The sequence below is a fragment of the Ostrinia nubilalis genome, chromosome 20, assembly GCF_963855985.1.
Source record: "Ostrinia nubilalis chromosome 20, ilOstNubi1.1, whole genome shotgun sequence".
Classification (NCBI taxonomy): domain Eukaryota; kingdom Metazoa; phylum Arthropoda; class Insecta; order Lepidoptera; family Crambidae; genus Ostrinia; species Ostrinia nubilalis.
This window is the reverse complement of record NC_087107.1, coordinates 4,601,861-4,618,751: the sequence shown is the minus strand read 5'-3', so window position 1 is coordinate 4,618,751 and position 16,891 is coordinate 4,601,861. Positions and strand designations below refer to the sequence as shown.

At 35.4% G+C, this 16,891-nt stretch overlaps 1 protein-coding gene and 2 non-coding genes across 3 annotated transcripts; 2 read left to right on the top strand and 1 right to left on the bottom strand.

The window, feature by feature from the left end:
• The first annotated feature begins 1,451 nt into the window (after positions 1 to 1,451).
• On the top strand, positions 1,452 to 16,467 carry LOC135081496 (uncharacterized). Its single transcript, XM_063976210.1, has 4 exons — positions 1,452 to 1,898; positions 4,610 to 4,736; positions 5,902 to 6,077; positions 14,903 to 16,467. The coding sequence occupies exons 1-4, from the start codon at positions 1,533 to 1,535 to the stop codon at positions 15,005 to 15,007; spliced, it is 774 nt and encodes a 257-aa protein (XP_063832280.1). The 5' UTR covers positions 1,452 to 1,532; the 3' UTR covers positions 15,008 to 16,467.
• Trnaq-uug (transfer RNA glutamine (anticodon UUG)) lies at positions 13,974 to 14,045 on the bottom strand. The gene has a single exon. It is a non-coding gene; the product is annotated as a tRNA-Gln (tRNA).
• Trnaq-cug (transfer RNA glutamine (anticodon CUG)) lies at positions 14,203 to 14,274 on the top strand. Its single transcript has one exon. It is a non-coding gene; the product is annotated as a tRNA-Gln (tRNA).
• Positions 16,468 to 16,891: the final 424 nt, after the last annotated feature.

Sequence of the window (16,891 nt, the reverse complement as noted above, 5' to 3'; positions counted from 1 at the left end):
CGTATTCCCGAAGGAATGGGAGTGCTGCAAGTCGGAAGACGATCCCGGAAAAACCTAGTGCTATAAATAGTATCTGCACCACAATGATAAAATTCTATAGGTATAGAATTCGAGACGGATTGTCTAGCCTGAAATCGCTTTTATGATTATTGTACCTAATGAAGTTTTTATTGCGTGCTATCTGATAGTGATAACAATACACTTCGACATCATTATCCGCCAGCGTGATTCGTGATTCATTAACCCATTAATAATGATCTCAGCTGGGAAATGATGATGTCACAGCGATGGCAAAAGTGTCGTGTCGTTTGGCAGAATTACCGTACGTGCTCACAGCACGCACGCAACGATCCTAGACGCCAAGACGCGGGCAACGCGCGTGCTAGCTACGTGATACGGCTATGACGAGGTTCTGGTTATGCGGTGATAGGGAGAATGCCTTGTATTGTACCTAACTACCCTACCTAGATAAGATAGGTACCAAATACCTACCTGAACAGCTATCGTTTAACTCAAGCTCCAAGCAAAGAGGAAAGATCGACTTGCATTTTTTTAAATTAATTTTCATGATTGTGCCAATGTGATCTACCTACCAAAAATCTCATTCCAAATTATTAGAAAAATTAATAAAATTTAGATTTTTGTGTGGACCATTGTGTGCCACATTGTTGCTAACCTTAGGTTTTATTAACTAAATGGAAAATGTTATTAATTTCCTTCATTTTTCATTTAATTTTGCATTTGATTGACTTTATTAATGCTACGTATACTTAGGCGAACTTAATGTTAAATACGATTAAGGCCATTTTCTACCGGTTAGTTTCTCCATCTACAACAGGTCAAATTTGGGCTAAGCTAATAAAAAAAGATTTTTTTTCGCTTCCATCTAAATTCCTAAATACGGAACTCTAAAAATAATACTTTATAAAGGATTCCTGAACCTTGATTAAACTGTGATGATTCTCCTACAAAGAACAATAGCTATGACAATAGGTACAAAACTTCGCGCGAGTGGTAAAATTTTTCATTTCCTGTTTCCGTTAATTGTCCTTTTCCATCATTTGTGGGTCACTTCTGTAGACGGTCACTCCACGTTATATTCGTGATTATCTCTTTTTTTTTCCTTGTGTATCAATTGATTTTTTTGCCATCCTTGTTTCCAGCTGTAGATGAGCACGCTCGTCGTTCACCACTATTCACCAGCCCAAGCCAGTGGCACATCGATTAATCGATTCGTTTAACAAAATTGTCCATAAACGATTGTGAAATGTGAACACATTTATGATTATAAATAGGTGTTTCTTACTAAAATTTTTTTGAAAAATCCTGTAATAAACAGATAGACATTTATGGAACAAAACATAAAGATCGCCTGCATGATTTTTACTCCGAGTTGGAATCGATTAGTCGTTAAAGATATGATATATGAACCCGCATCACTAGTAGCTGTGCTGAAAAAAATAAAACAGTTCGTTTTTGACTCTCGGACAGAGTGTACGCGCTTGTTGGTTGCTAATAAAAATTATTGAAAAATGCCGAAAAAACTAAAAGTTGTCGTCAAATCGCTGTATTCGCACGAAATACGGAAAGATGTGAGTTTGGAAGACCTGAAGTCATTGAGGCTCGAAGATGCTTGGCCATTCATCAGAGACGAAATCGAAATAGAAATTGGTAGCAGTCAGTTTGTGTGTATTCCTCATATTACTGAGGCTGATTTGTATAAAGTTACGTCTCTTTTCGTACCAAATGAGAAGGAAACTAACGGGAAAATGTTCACGCCATTGGGTGAGCTTATCAAGAATGTTAACAAGGAGAAATCGAATGCGGAGTACGTGAATTGGTTGGAAGAAGGTGATTTCTGCGATAATGACTTCAAGTTTCCCCATGAGAGCGTAAAGGTTAGTGAATTGATTTTTTAACACTTTAAACCCTCAGCCGTATGCCAGAAAACCTTAATTTCGTTTGCCGGTCTGATATTGCACCATTGACCTTGACCTGTCCCTAAGCCCTACGAAATGGTTTTGGGCAGGCACGTTTTAGAAACGCAGTAAAGTATTATAACAAAATAAATGGTTCATACTTGGAAAAATTACTATTTGTATGAACCATGCATTAGTATTATTCATGACATGAAAAATTGAGTTGATAAAAATAAATAATTACTATCTTAGATTAATAAAGATTACTATTGATTAATATTATAATTCCAGTACCCCGATCAAGTGATAATTTAAGATAAATTATTTGGTATTTTTATAAATATTTTTAGTGAAGAAAAGGGAGTAAAAGTTTTAAAAATATTTATGGGAATTTTCATTCACAAATTATCAAATGTAAATTACCTATAGTAAAAAATTAAAATGAATGCCATATAATCATGAGATTATCTTTGCTTATTGCTTGACCGACATGCCATTGTTTTCATAACTAAGTTCGTTCATGCATAATACATTAGTTTTAAGCAGTTGCAAGGTCAACACAGTATGTAAATAAATTACAAAGGTTTGTACTTATTTCTTCTAGACTTGTCAAATGGGTAAAATTTTGTTGCATTAGTGTTATTTTAATCAGAAGTATAATAGCATAATGCAACAAAATTTTCTGAACCAACTAATTGTATGATATTAAAATTCTATGCTATTAATATGATATTAAACCAATAAATTCTGTTTCGTAAAATTGAATAAGTATATCAGATTGTAATAAGGGGGCTTCGGTTTCACAAGAACTCATGAGTCATGAATATTTACCATAAATTGCATATCATGGGAAATTACGCATCTTCTATAATATAAAAATGAATCGCAAAATGTGTTGGTAAGCGCATAACTCAACAACGCCTGGACCAATTTTACCAATTCTTTTTTTAAAATGTTTGTTGAAGTCCAAGGATGGTTTTTACAGCGAGAAAAGTTTGAATAATTTCCGGGTAAACCCTAAAAAACTCGAAACTTCACCCCTAAGGGTAAAACGGGTCCATGCGTACGAAGTCGCGGGCGGCCGCTAGTAATAAATAAAATAATATTCAGATTGTCTGATCATACAGAAATTATTTAAATATGCATGAATTTTATAATTTGTATGATGCAACAAGCAGGAAACCTCTGATTAGATACATCACCCAAGGACACAATCAGTTTACCACAAGTTTCATTAATAAAAAATAAATAAAACTATTATACTACCCCTTCGCGCTAAGTTTGCCAGTCCGTGGAATGCGCTTCCCCTCTTCCAACCGCGATTAAACGCAATTAGTTAGTGATTAATCGCAATTAATGTGTCTTATTTTACGCAAATACATAATTTTTATCAATAATAATAAATAAAAAATATTTTCAATATAGTTTGTTAAAGTTATAGACGATTCCCTTCGAGTGACTTCATATCGCCATCAGCAAACTTAAAGCGAATGGATAGTACATAGTTTTTGCTGTTAAATATTTAAAATGATGTGCATGCCTGATTACTCAGTTTATTATTATTCATTTGTTCAGGTATTACCTCCTCCTTTTTTGAAGTTGGTTAAAAATACAGTGCGTAGAAAAACCATACAAAGTGCAGGCTAAATGATACTTATTACTACTAGTGTTGCCGCGAATAGTGGTTATAGCGAATAGTCGAATACCGATTAATCGCCATTCACTTTGGCGAATAGTCGAATAACTCGACATTACTATTCGACATAAAAACATTAAAATTATTTCTAATTTCTTCTAAGGTTGTGAGAAAAGAAAAAAATAAAGTTATAGAAATCTGTTTCATGTTATGCATACCTACATAATATGTAGTAAATTTTGGGCATGTTTTGAAGAATCATCTATAGAGCAACCTACTGAAGAGCACTCCAAGAATGCCACTGCTGAATAAATCGCCCACTACATCGCATTAGCAAAGGCTGACAGAAAAATAAACCCATATGAATGGTGGACTTTGAGTACCAAAAAGAATAGAAATTCCCTATATCAAGTAAGCTTGCTAAACGATACTTAATCACACCAGCAAGCTCTGTTTATTCAGAAAGACTATTTTCCGAGGCAGGTTTTAGGAAACTGACTTGCTCCCGAACGTGCAGAAAAAAATGTTTTTTTTTGCACCACAATCTGCCTCTGTTGGATTTTAAATATTAATTAAAAAACCTAACTAATTTAATTTCATGAATATGATAGGTACATATCTATCTATCTATATAAATAAAAATGAATTGTTGTTCGTTAGTCTGATTAAAACTCGAGAACGGCTGGGCCGATTGAGCTGATTTTGGTTTTAAAATGTTTGTCGTAGTCCAGGGTAGGTCTAAACGGTGAGCAAATAAGGAAAAATTGCGACGGCTAATTTATTAGGCGGAACAGAGTTCGCCGGGTCAGCTAGTTACAAATAATAATTGATATTGTGTATTGTTTTATTAGGGAAAATAGTAAAAATATGATTATTTTTAACTCATTAGTTTTTTGTTCACTAAAAGTTTATTTTAGACGACTATTCGCCGAATGCCGAATAATACTAGCTATTATTCGGTATTCGACGAATATCAAAAAAATGTCGAGTAATGCCGAATACCGAATAATAGCGAGTATTCGCGGCAACTGTAATTACTACCCACATTTCACAGATCACATTGCAAGACGAAGCGATCAAGAACAAAGTGAGAGTGATCATGATAAACTTCTCCCGTACTGCTGTTCCCAAGGACAAGAACTTTGTGAACAACATCTACTTGGATGTGGAGAAAAATAAGCGTAAGTTCAAGTTTTTACACTATTCATTGTAAATGATCTATGTAATTCTATCTGTAATTTTGAAGCAGTTGATTAGTTCAAAATAAGCGCAATTTTAATTTTTCTCTTAAAATTCTTATAACTACATGTTTACCTTTAAACGAAAAACACTTCAGTTGGCTTTTATTGCATAATAAAGCCATAGATGTACATCCATCAACTCCATTCAACTTATGTTTGGGGAAAAATACAAGGAAAACTTTGTAACGATTGCCTGTCAATCCTGTCATTCATTTTAGGCGTGATCGTTCAATGTAGTCTATTTCATTGTCTGGTAGACTGACTGTACATGTGCTGTAATCGTGACTCTGAGTCATTCAATATCAATGGCCAAACGAGTATTTCAAAAAACTAGTTGAACGGACGATGACGATAATGTAACACGACAAAGTTCACGGTTGCTGCTTTCATTCCAAAGAAAGGTTTCTTTCATAAACCCTAAACCAAACCCAGTGCAACTTTGTTTAACAGAACCGTAAAACACTTTAAACACTCGTTATGCCCAAGATCCCGACTTGACTTGTCTTGGTACATTGACCCTTGGTTTATGGCGCACGCAAGTATCGTTTTTACTTATTGTCCACCCACAGCACATCAGATTATAATTTTTTTTCGCAATGTAGCACTTTATTCCCAACTGCGCCAGGACAGGAGGGTTATAAGGTACTACTACTACTACCTAAGATGCCATTATGTTAACCTTGATGTCCGCTCGGCTGTACCAGATCCGCGCACTCATTAAACTGTTCTCTTGGTGTAGCTTTATGGTCCTACTCTATCTAGGAGTTACGATCACCCTTTCCCGTGGACATCGTAAGATACGAATAAGGTATAAATATGCGAACATCAGGCTTCTTTGCCCGACCCATTTAGTCCCATTTAGGTCAAATGCTTCCATCTCCTGTGGGAGCTAAATGACCTGACGATGATAATATAAAAGCGAAAGGTCACTGACTGAAATCTCAGAAATACAAGTGCTAGGAGTCTCAAATTTTGCATGGAGGTTCTTTTTCGAACGTAGGTGCTCTTATTACCCCTAAGGGGGTAAAACGGGATCCACGCGTACGAAGTAGCGGGCGGCCGCTAATGGTGTATAATAACACTGACCTGAATGTCATTGTTGCAGACCTGCAAGGCAAGAAGTCCGTGTACATGATCACGAACGTGCTGATGGCGAAGACGATTGAGTTCCGCGTGACTCGCGGGACCTCCTCCAGGATCTTCCATCTCGGGAACGCGTCGCCTCTCGTCTTCGGCTTGGAGGAGTTCCTCATTGGGGACGACGGGAAACTCGTCGCCAAGGTAAGAACATTTTATTTTTAACTGCGATAAGTTTGAAAACTTAAAGTAGGCAGGTACTTTGATCAAACACTTTTAGCACGGCAGTAGTTTTCTTTTAAATCCACAACGAGGAAGGCGATAGAATATTATGATGGAGTGATGATCAGGCCGAAAGTGGAAGCAAACGTCACCCAAACATGTGTAGTTGTTGCAATGAAGATTAATAGCTAGCTACCCTCTTTTTATTAGGTAGACCAATGCGACTTTTTCTTTTTTAATGTTTGAACAATTAAAAACTAACTGAAAACTATTCGAAATGCTCCCATTAAGTTTAATGTAATTTCTTTTGAGATAGTATAGCTTTAACCTGAAATCTAAAGCACTGCCATACCACCTGATACATTTGCCAACATGGCTAGCTGTGATATCCAACATGAGTGACATGACACTGTCGACACAAGCAAGATATCGACTTTCCTATAACACCCGTTATAAACGTCGTCACCTCGCCAGCGCCACCCACCGCGCTCGTTGATAGTTACCCAAGTGTCGGATTCAGTGTTATGTCGACGTACATATTTATTTGTGGTAATGCTGGCGACACAATTTCAGGCCCATATTATGAAACCACACTCAAAAAGATGTACTTATGCCTATGTAAATGGTTCAGATATTTAAATTCAACCTAAAATGCGTAACTAATTACATTTGTTTGACACGCTTTTGGCCCTGCAAACTTACGTAAGATGAAAAATGCTTATTATGAAAACCCTAAGGAAAACCCTAAGTTACTGTTCATGGAATAAATGACTATGACCGTGTATCCTTTTACAAATAATTATATTTTGTCAGGTTCTAGTTATGACAAAGTGATTTTGGACGGTCTTCACGTTATTATTTTAATAATTTAACTTAGCTAACGACTATGGTGTCTATTAGAATCAAGGCAATAATAACGTGTAAAAGTTAGCCAAGAAAATCGATAGCGATGGCCTTGGTTGTTACTTGACTACATCATGTCACATTTAGATTATTCTAGATTTGCGATTCACCAGGCTACAGGAATTTGGGGATATACACACGATCGTTCACCTCGCGCCGGTTAAACGTATCACCATATTGCTTAAACAGGGCTTAAAATAGACTGCCGGTTGATCTAAAATCAATACAGCTCAAGGATAAGAATACATTGTGCTAAATAAATTACGTGTGACAGAGCAGTAACACTTTGGTGTTAACTTTTTTATTAGTAGGTACATATTATTATTAGCAACTGTTGTCTAAGTCGAGAATGAGACTTAAAATTATTTATTTCTAAATAGGCAAGAAAATTTACAGTCGTTACGGTCGTAATTATTATACTACGCATCGAGTATGTTGGGAAATATTTTCCTTTGTATTGAAAACATTACTAAAGAAAATCATTACAATTACAACTGTAACTAATTGAGAAATTGACAAAAAAGACACTTTTGGCAGACAATTCGACTGAAATGTTAGAAATTTTAATTGGCTCAAAAACTGAACTCCGACAACCGTTACTTCTACATTACATTACTCCGACACTACTGAATATCGACATGACTTTACTTCGACACTACACTACTTAGACAAAGGCGAATATCCTTTGTCGGAGTTTACGTAGGTAGCCATTTTAATTATTTCTTAGCAAGACAACTTCATATTTAATAACGTAATTCCAACTCGCAGTTATTTGATACTAGGAATTGAAAAGTCTACAGAAATTACAGAGAAGGCAGTTTGTATTTTTTTGTAATTATCGTTCAACTTCTCAGTGTCTAATTATGACGAAATAACATGGCGTAATGGATCAGAAATCTAGGGTGGCAAATTAAGCTTGAAATGACCAGGTTTGTTTACTTTTAGCCGCAGTAAACATATTTAACGGTTTCATTTGCTGGAGTGGAAAATTACAAACTTTAGCCAATTGCGCGGTTTTGTTCGCATGAATTTCGTTCTGTAACAGAAAATCTTTCATGTTCGCCTTCAAATTCGGGATGAAAAGAATCCTATTTGTTTTTCCCATAGACTTAATTACTCTGAATTATATGAATGAGAATATAATCAATTAATCAATAAAAAATATCTTGATCAGTTCCTTCAGATGAAATTTGCCTCGATAGTAGCACAGTAGAAGAAAGTCCTTTTGTTGTAATAAAGCAGCTCTACCAATCTACACTTTCTTAAGACTTATGCTTTTTATACCACGAACAATAAGAGTCATTTGTTCAGGTAAAGTAACGGCACGAAAACTGTTATCTTTCTTAATACCTGTTCCAAGAATGCATTCATTATTCCACTTTAGCCAAGAATACATTTCAACATCTGCGTTCAGTTATGCACGAGACTCCGTTAAATTATTTTTGGCTTTGATCTGGAAAAACACTTCTGGAAACTTTCGTCCTATAGGTAAATTGTTTTTGATTCTCTGATGATTCGTTTCTGATCAATCAATGGCATTTAGCACTGAACCGAATCGTGGTTTAGTTATTGTCATTGGCAATGACAATTTACTTGTCTTTTTTACCAAGAATGATTATTGCCACAACGAATTTGTTCCGCAGTTCGTCGTCTTAACGGATTCTTTTTGTGGATATCAGTGTTTCAAAATTTTACACCGTTTTTGTGTGTGAATCATGATTTTTATACGATGCAATAACGTTGAATGTCTGGCCAGCTTAAACAAAAAGATTCGCATTATCATGATCATAAGTAACGTAAGCTTCGCTACGTAACATATGGCTGCCATCAACAAAATAATGATTTCAAATGATGATGAGTTTTTCTATTAGGTAAATCGCTGCAAAGATTTACCTATTTAAGTATTTAACCTTCACAAGCTTAACTGAAGTCAATAGATAGAAGACAATTTAATCTGAATACTTAATCAAAGCATTGTTTGGGGTTTGAAACGTGTTATATCAAGACGATTACTACGATCGCCTCTTTTGGCGAAGGAAACAATAGAAGCAATAATCGCAAATCTGTAACACGTGTCACGACAGCCGTTGAAACTTGTTTACTAAACAATCACCCGCCTTGCGAGTGCCATGAAGCCATACAGTTTTAACTTCCATGGGTAATACGAAACACCTGGCTCCTTATTTCCAAAGAAATACGTCATGACTCCCCGGCACGGTCGTTCAAGGGAAACACTGTGGCATGGTAGAGTTTTAAATAAGGGCGATTGTGCAATAAACATTTATATGTATTCTCCTGGCCACATCGTCAATTCGGGGAGATAAGTGAGTCATCATGGCGAGGTGTCATTGTATTATGCCGGTTGCGCATCAAAGTTAGTGTTAATTTATGTTTCACATGTCCGGGAATTTTTATGTTTACTACACATAAAAATTCCGGTATAGTGCGTGAACAGTTGAACACACTAGAAAAACGTGATAGTAGAGATGTGGAATTTTTAGTCATCAATGAGTTTCATATTAAAGCTTGGGATAAAGATCCGTTGGCAACGAAAGCGACTACTTAAGACGGGACGTCTCCTCAGATTGATAATAATTAAAAACCGGACATTATTTACGTTAACGACACAACACATCAAAGTTGAAATATTGGCACTATTCCCAGAGATTTAGGATCCTAATTTAATTCTAGGAATGTTTCCGCTTGATCTACGGTCATCGGCTTTGGTAGCCAAGTTCAGCTGATAATTGCTAAACAATTCTAGACTTTACGTCGTCTATAATTATAATAAAATTAGGTGTGTAGAATAGTCATAGATAAGATTTGCCAATGTCGTTAACGATAAACGATAAGCAGGTAAATCCCTGGTAGTGTCCACTTAAAAACGTAATTTTATCATTAAAATACACTTATCGGCTTAGATTAATAAAACCTAGATGGATACTGCCGCACAATTTATAAACGCAGTAAGTACCACTTACTGCATTTATGATTGTTTTGAATATTCAGAATCCTGACATCGCGATCTATAAGAATCAAAGACCCGTTTTTTTCTATCTATCTTAGAACGGAAGATACATGTTATCATAAACGCAGTAAAGAGCAGATTGTAGGTTTCTTCACATACTATGTTAGCAGTAAGAGCACATAATAACTTAATATTACGTGAATACTCGCGCTTACCTAATTTGCTACACAGTAATAGTGCAGTATGTGCCAATTACATCATTCTTATTATGTTTCTACAATTGTTAAGTTCATCTTGCACATAGTATATGTGCAGTAATTCCACTTAAACACACACTGATATTATGTTTCCATAGGAAAAACAGATGACTTGTACTTAATATTAATGCAGTAATTACAATTATACTGCGTACATACTAAGGATTGTCAGAGTGCTGCCTAGGTGTTAACATGTTATGAACGCAGTGGCTGACTCTTACGTTATTGGAAGAAGTTGAAAACCTGTCCAAATGACAAATCTAGCCGAAGACCCAAGAGCTAGATTGACCCGACACTATACCGAAGATATCCCGGACGTGTCTGTACGAGATTAGAATGACTCTCAAACAGCTGAAAAACAACAAGGCACCGGGCGATGATGGAATCACGGCTGAGCTTCTGAAATCAGGCGGAACGCCGGTGCTAAGGGCTCTTTAGAAGCTATTCGATTCCGTCATCCTTGAGGGGAAAACGCCTACGGCATGGCACAGAAGTGTGGTGATACTCTTCTTCAAAAAAGGCAACAAAACCTTGATGAAGAATTTATTTTATACCCATCTCACTTCTGATTCCGTTTTTGAGAGTCATCATGAATGGTTTCACGCGACATCTAGCCTCCCAAACAAATCGGTTTCCGATAAAGCTTTAGTATGATAGACCACATACTTATCTATGGCAGAAAACTGAGGAGAATAATCAGCAACTTTGTCTGGCATTTGTGGTCTATGAGAAAGACTTCTCTCTTCAAGCTACAGTCTCTCCAACGGTGCCAAATTTACTATAGATATTTATAATCGTTGAAGGGCTTGTACGAATAGGCCACAATGTCAGTCCGTCTCCGGGATCAGGACTTAAGTTGCAGCGAGGGGTCAGACAGGGAGATGTCATATTTCTAAAACTGTTCACTACCACTCTGGAAGATGTTTTCAAGCTTCTGGACTGGAGCGGATTGGGCATAAATATCATCAGCAAGTACATCACCCATCTTTGATTCGCGGACGATATCGTAGTCATGGCTGAGAACGTGGAGGATCTAAGCTCAATCCTCGATTGCCTCAATAGAGCCTCTCAACAAATGGGTCTTTAATGGACTAGAGAAAAATCATGTCAAATGCCGTGTTGTTCCCACTCCTCTGAAGGTTGGAGACACTATAAGTTGTCTGGATGGCCGCTGGGGCAGGAAAGTTCTAGAGTGGCGACCATGAGCTGGAAGACGCAGCTTGGGCAAGCCTCACACTAGGTGGACCGATGATCTGGTGAAGGTCGCGTCAGGTGCCTGTATGCGAGCGGCCCAGGACCGGTCTTTGTGGAAATCCTTGGGGGAGGCCGTTGTCCAGCAGTGGACGTCTTTCGGCTGAAACGAACGGCCGAGTCTTTATTTTATTAGATTGGTATATTTAAGATCTAAAAGTGGGTGCCATATCTTAATTTTTGATTTAATAACAAGCGATCTCAGCAATTATTTTGTAATACTTGTTTCATTTACCCCTTGGTCATTTGGGAAAGTTCAACATGAAAGCGTTATTGGCTTATGATAAGCGCAGTATAATTGTATTGTTACTGCGCATTTAAAGTTTTGATAAATTATTTTGATTCACACTCCCACTCATAAATGCAGTAAATTGTAAAGATACGGCGCTTATATTACGTTTTAAGAACTAAAATTTAAATCAATCATTTAACACATGTACCGTAAGTAACGAAAACTACTGATAAACGCAGTAAGGAACAATCATACTGCATTCATGGGTAGTAAGTATCGAACGAAAACTTAGTTAATCCATAACATAAACAGTTTTTTAATAATTTTAAATACAAAATATTAATTAAAATACAAAAACCTCATATCAAAATAAACTTTGAGTTTAGCTCTATAAGCCCATATATATTTTTTTACAAATATTTGCGTAACTAATTGTAGACACTCTAAAATAAAATTTCAACTTTGATCGCGTTTTTCTCGAAACTGTTCACGTGTTACTTACTGCGTTTATAAATTGTGCGGCAGGATAGTCTTCATACAAACGCTTCGTCAAGAGTGAGGCAAAAATCTTATGTCATTAGTGTCAATTTTGTTGGGGAGTGTAGACAGTGAAGGCGATTTTCCCGAAAGTAGGGAAATTTTTAATACGTTTTTAATTATTTTATAATTAACAAAAACAAAACGCATCATGTACTTACTTATTTATTGAATTCAAAGTACCTACCTAATAACAATAAGATAAATCGACTTAAAAGTCTCGATTTCATAAAAAAGAAAGTGTATTTGTACGGCGAACAATTGGGAAATAAATTTTCTTGTTACTGGTATCATTCCCGTATTTAATTTTTGAAAGCCAAATTCAAGCAAAATATTCGTCGAATTGTAGTACTTACTTATGAAATGTAACACTGGTCACTTTCTTTCGTTTTTCTTATGTATTTTAGACACCCTTTCACAGCACAAACCGTTTTAATTAATTAAAATTCGTCGGACGTGTTTACCAATTTTTCACTTTGACAGTTCATGTGACGTTTACGGGTGAGCCGTGCCGGCTCCCTAAAAACTGCCTCACCTTTCGTGCACTGACTATCTATCTAGGTTTTATTAATCTAAGCTTATCGGTAAGTATAGCTGAAAATCTGCAGTGCTTTAGGCATAAACTTCACACGTTCTTGGAAACTATAACAGATTGAACAAAAATAACCAGAGTAGGTACTTCACAAGCTACGGGACTTTTCCACTTCTCATTTCCACTGCTCTCCACCTTCTGCTTCATAAGCTGAGCTGTAACTATTTTAACATCTACTTTGTCTCGGTGAATAAATGATCTTTTAATCTTTTTTTTTCGTCGCCAATAGAAACCCCACCAGTGAAGGCCAAGTTTGACTTGCTTGACCCAGAGGGAAGTACCTAATTGACTTTCAAAGCACCAAATATGGACAAATGATTTAGTTTTTATGAATTGCTAGACTTTCAAGGCGTTTCTGGAAGAATAAAAAGACAGTTATCTTCGGAGAATAAAAGTGCTATACCGCTGTAATTTATTAGTCGGTCAAATAAAAGTTTATGACCATTTTATTGCTTTATTTATAGTCATCTAATCATCTTAACTAAAAATAAATATATCAAAGACTATCGAGTGGACTTTAGTTTATTCTATGTTTTGTTTGATTTATCAGATTATATGTATTTCATTATCGGTGCTACTGATTACTGCGTAGTGTTAGATCAACATAAATAACTCCGTATTGATTTATTGTCAATAACAATGTTAAGTTGGATAACTACAATTCCTATTTTTCCGGAAAAATTATAACCTGTTGAAGTTTTTAGTCAAAGTATTTTTTTTTTGTTATTTGTCAACTTTTTCTGCGACTATATCCGCAGATTTTGAGTGTATAATTCCTGACTTTTCCGTGAACTTTTTAACAGCAATCGTGCTGCGTGCCAAATATGTCTTGTAAAAAGTATCAAGCCAAATACAAATAAGTAATTTAAGTCATCGTAATGTCTTATTTATTAGCGCTCAAATAACGCAAATTGGTTACTTACTATACTGCGCAATAAATTCACATCTATTTGTTTTACTAATTTCGGTAACATTATTTGTAAACAATGCTGACAAAATATGAAATTTTATAAACCTAACCTGGCTATACGATGTAAGAAAAAAATTTTTTTTGATAACCTGAAGTAAAAAAAAAATATTGAAAAAAGTCTTAATAATGTACAAAAAAAAATCAATGACAAACGAAAAAATAAAAATCAGGTTCCACCGAGATTTGAACTCGGATCGCTGGATTCAAAGTCCAGAGTGCTAACCATTACACCATGGAACCGGTTGGCAGCCGGGTCGAATTTATCGACCACGTACTCAGAGCCGTATTTGATGTAAATCGTACGTCTTGATTCAACATTGTTGCGAAAGTAGCAACAAATAATTTGGACTGCACATACGAATCAATCTAGCGGATATTTTGGGCCGGTCTCACGAGTGGTTCCATGGTGTAATGGTTAGCACTCTGGACTCTGAATCCAGCGATCCGAGTTCAAATCTCGGTGGAACCTACTATTTTGGATTTTATTTTTGAATTTATTGATTTGTTTGTAGGCACAATTTTATTGTTTCCAATAATTTTACTTAATAATACAACTTAATCACTTCGATCAACACATTATTTGCGATTCGCATAGTAGGGAATAAAATTAAATTGTAAATCAGGTTCAACTAATAGTTTTAAATTATTTATGAATGGCTTTGTTTTTCAATTTCTTAACTAACAATATAGTGGGGCGCGTAGTTAAGTCTTGTTTTACAAGTTTTCTGTTTATGAATAAGAAAATACTTTGTTGATAAAGGAAATCAAATTTTAATGCCTCAGATTGTTTTGAAATGCTTGGTTAAGTTTTAAATGAATAAAATTAATAAATGTCTAACGAACGAACGATTGTCTATGCCTATGTATTATTATAATGAGGCCATTCTCGAAAAAAATATCCAGAAACATGCACTTCACTATTTAAATCGCAAAGTTCCGCAGCTTGACCTGATATTCACTTCAAAACTCTTTGTTAAGCTGTATTTTAAAAACTTAACCTTTTAAAAGCAAGTTAATTTTTTTATAATTTTCATTGTCATTAGACCTTAATTTGGGTTAAAAAAGCAATATTTTTAACCGTTTCTTTTCTATTCCAGGAACCGGTGACGATCAAGTCCAAGTCGCTGCACTGGCAGAAACTGGACCCGTCCGACCATCTGTACATCCCGGACAAGCATCAAGAGGAGGCGGCAGCTGTTTAGACGATTGTAGCGAATAGAGCACGCTTTTTAGGACACATGCATCAGTAAGGATCACTTCTTATGAGTGGTAGGAGTTTTCTGGTGGGATTTTTCTTTAGTTAAAAATTGGTAGCCATTCGATTTGACCTTTTATATCTGAATGAAGTTTAAAACAATATTTAGTATGATTATAAACAAAATTTATTAAATTAAACAGGTATATATATTTCTGTCGTGGCTCATAGAATACAAAGTAGGCATGGAACATTTCATGAATAGCAGGTGAAAAATCATATGAAATGAATTTCATTAATCACACCTGCTATTTTACTTCACATAGACTGCTATAATTTCACAGTCAACGAAATCACGAATCACATGAATTTCATTCATTCATTCGAGTGAAGTTCGTGAGCGCAGCTCTGCGAAGCGACCGAGCGAGTAAGAAGGAATGATTTGATCATGTGCGTGTTAGAAAAGGACAAGAGATGTGATGGCGGACGAAACTGGTCATTTTAAATATGTACTTTAAACTCAAAGGTGTACGGTTTAGATTTCCTTGTCATGATTCGTGTGATTTCATTAGATAGCAGGCAGATGAAATGAATGATTTTCATTAGTCGCGCGGTTATTAATGTGCTGTGAAACTGTTTGTTTTTTGTTGTGCGACATAAATGAAACAGATATTGTTACATTTCATATTTTAGCTAATTAGCAATCCTTCATCATAATTCATACTTCATTAAAAGTAGCACATTATATGAAAGAGCTACATTAAAACACTGCGAATAAAAATCATTGCCTGTGAAATTTCGCATGTGAAATCATATGAAAAAAAATCATCATTTCATAGAATGAAAATGAATGAAAAATAGCAATCATTTCCATGCCTAATACAAAGTTTAAGGATGCATGCAGCCTACAAAAAGGTTTGAAAAGTTTATGCCAACACTGTTCAAAAGCTGTTTGTTATATTTTGTATTTACAAAACAAAAGATGCGCTATAATCTTTTGGTATCTTGAATACCTTTTTTAAAAACTTTCAACAGATACACAACTGCCAGAAAAACCTCTACACTCAAAGAATTTGTGATTCTCTTATCAGCCTTTGTACCCCACCGCTGGGTTAGGCCTATATTAGAGATGGCATTATCCCCAGTATATGCTTGCCAAATAGGATGTGAAATGAAGGCTCAAGTTCGAGCAATAATTGGTAAAGTGACGGTGTGCCTGTGGTTTTCTTTGAGTTGATGATTTTGATTTTTTGTTTACGTTATAAATCAAGCTATTTACTTAGCGTTACACCAATATTTTTTTATCTTAACATGTTTGTTATCTCAATATTTGTAAAATGATTTGACAAAATAGCAATTCAAATAAGAGTGAGTAAGATGATACTTTCCTAAGGTGTGTATTGTGTGTAACATTTTTTTATAAGTTTGACATTATTTCCTAAAAATTTACTTTAAGATTTTTTTTTTTAAGAAAATATTATAGTTGCGGTTTAAAAACCAGAAACTAGAAATTAGACAATCTGTTATTCAACAAATAGAAAATGCAGTTCCGTATTAAAACTATTCCTTAATGCGTAATATTATGTTTGATCAAGTGTTCGCATGATATAAGTGCGTGCGTGCGTAATAATTGATCCCATTCTACACTTAGGCCCAGAACCGTATGTTCTAGGCCTTACACATTAATTACTCATTATGCTCATTGGCCGAGGGAAACCTAGGGACGATTATTTTCTCCAATTTTTGGATCAAATCTGTTGTAGTTGCTAAACAAGCATCTTGATTTAAAATTCGGACGTTTTGAAGCGCTGTTATTAAATTTTGGACCCAGTGATAAATATTTATTATAAAACAATTTTTTCTAACATTTAAATATCAAAAGAGTTATTTG

Coding starts and splice junctions, on each gene's coding strand:
- LOC135081496 (XM_063976210.1), top strand. CDS start 1,533: ATGCCGAAAAAACTAAAAGTTGTCGTCAAATCGCTGTATTCGCACGAA. Junction 4,737..5,901: donor GGATGTGGAGAAAAATAAGC/GTAAGTTCAAGT, acceptor TCATTGTTGCAG/ACCTGCAAGGCAAGAAGTCC. Junction 6,078..14,902: donor ACGGGAAACTCGTCGCCAAG/GTAAGAACATTT, acceptor TTTCTATTCCAG/GAACCGGTGACGATCAAGTC.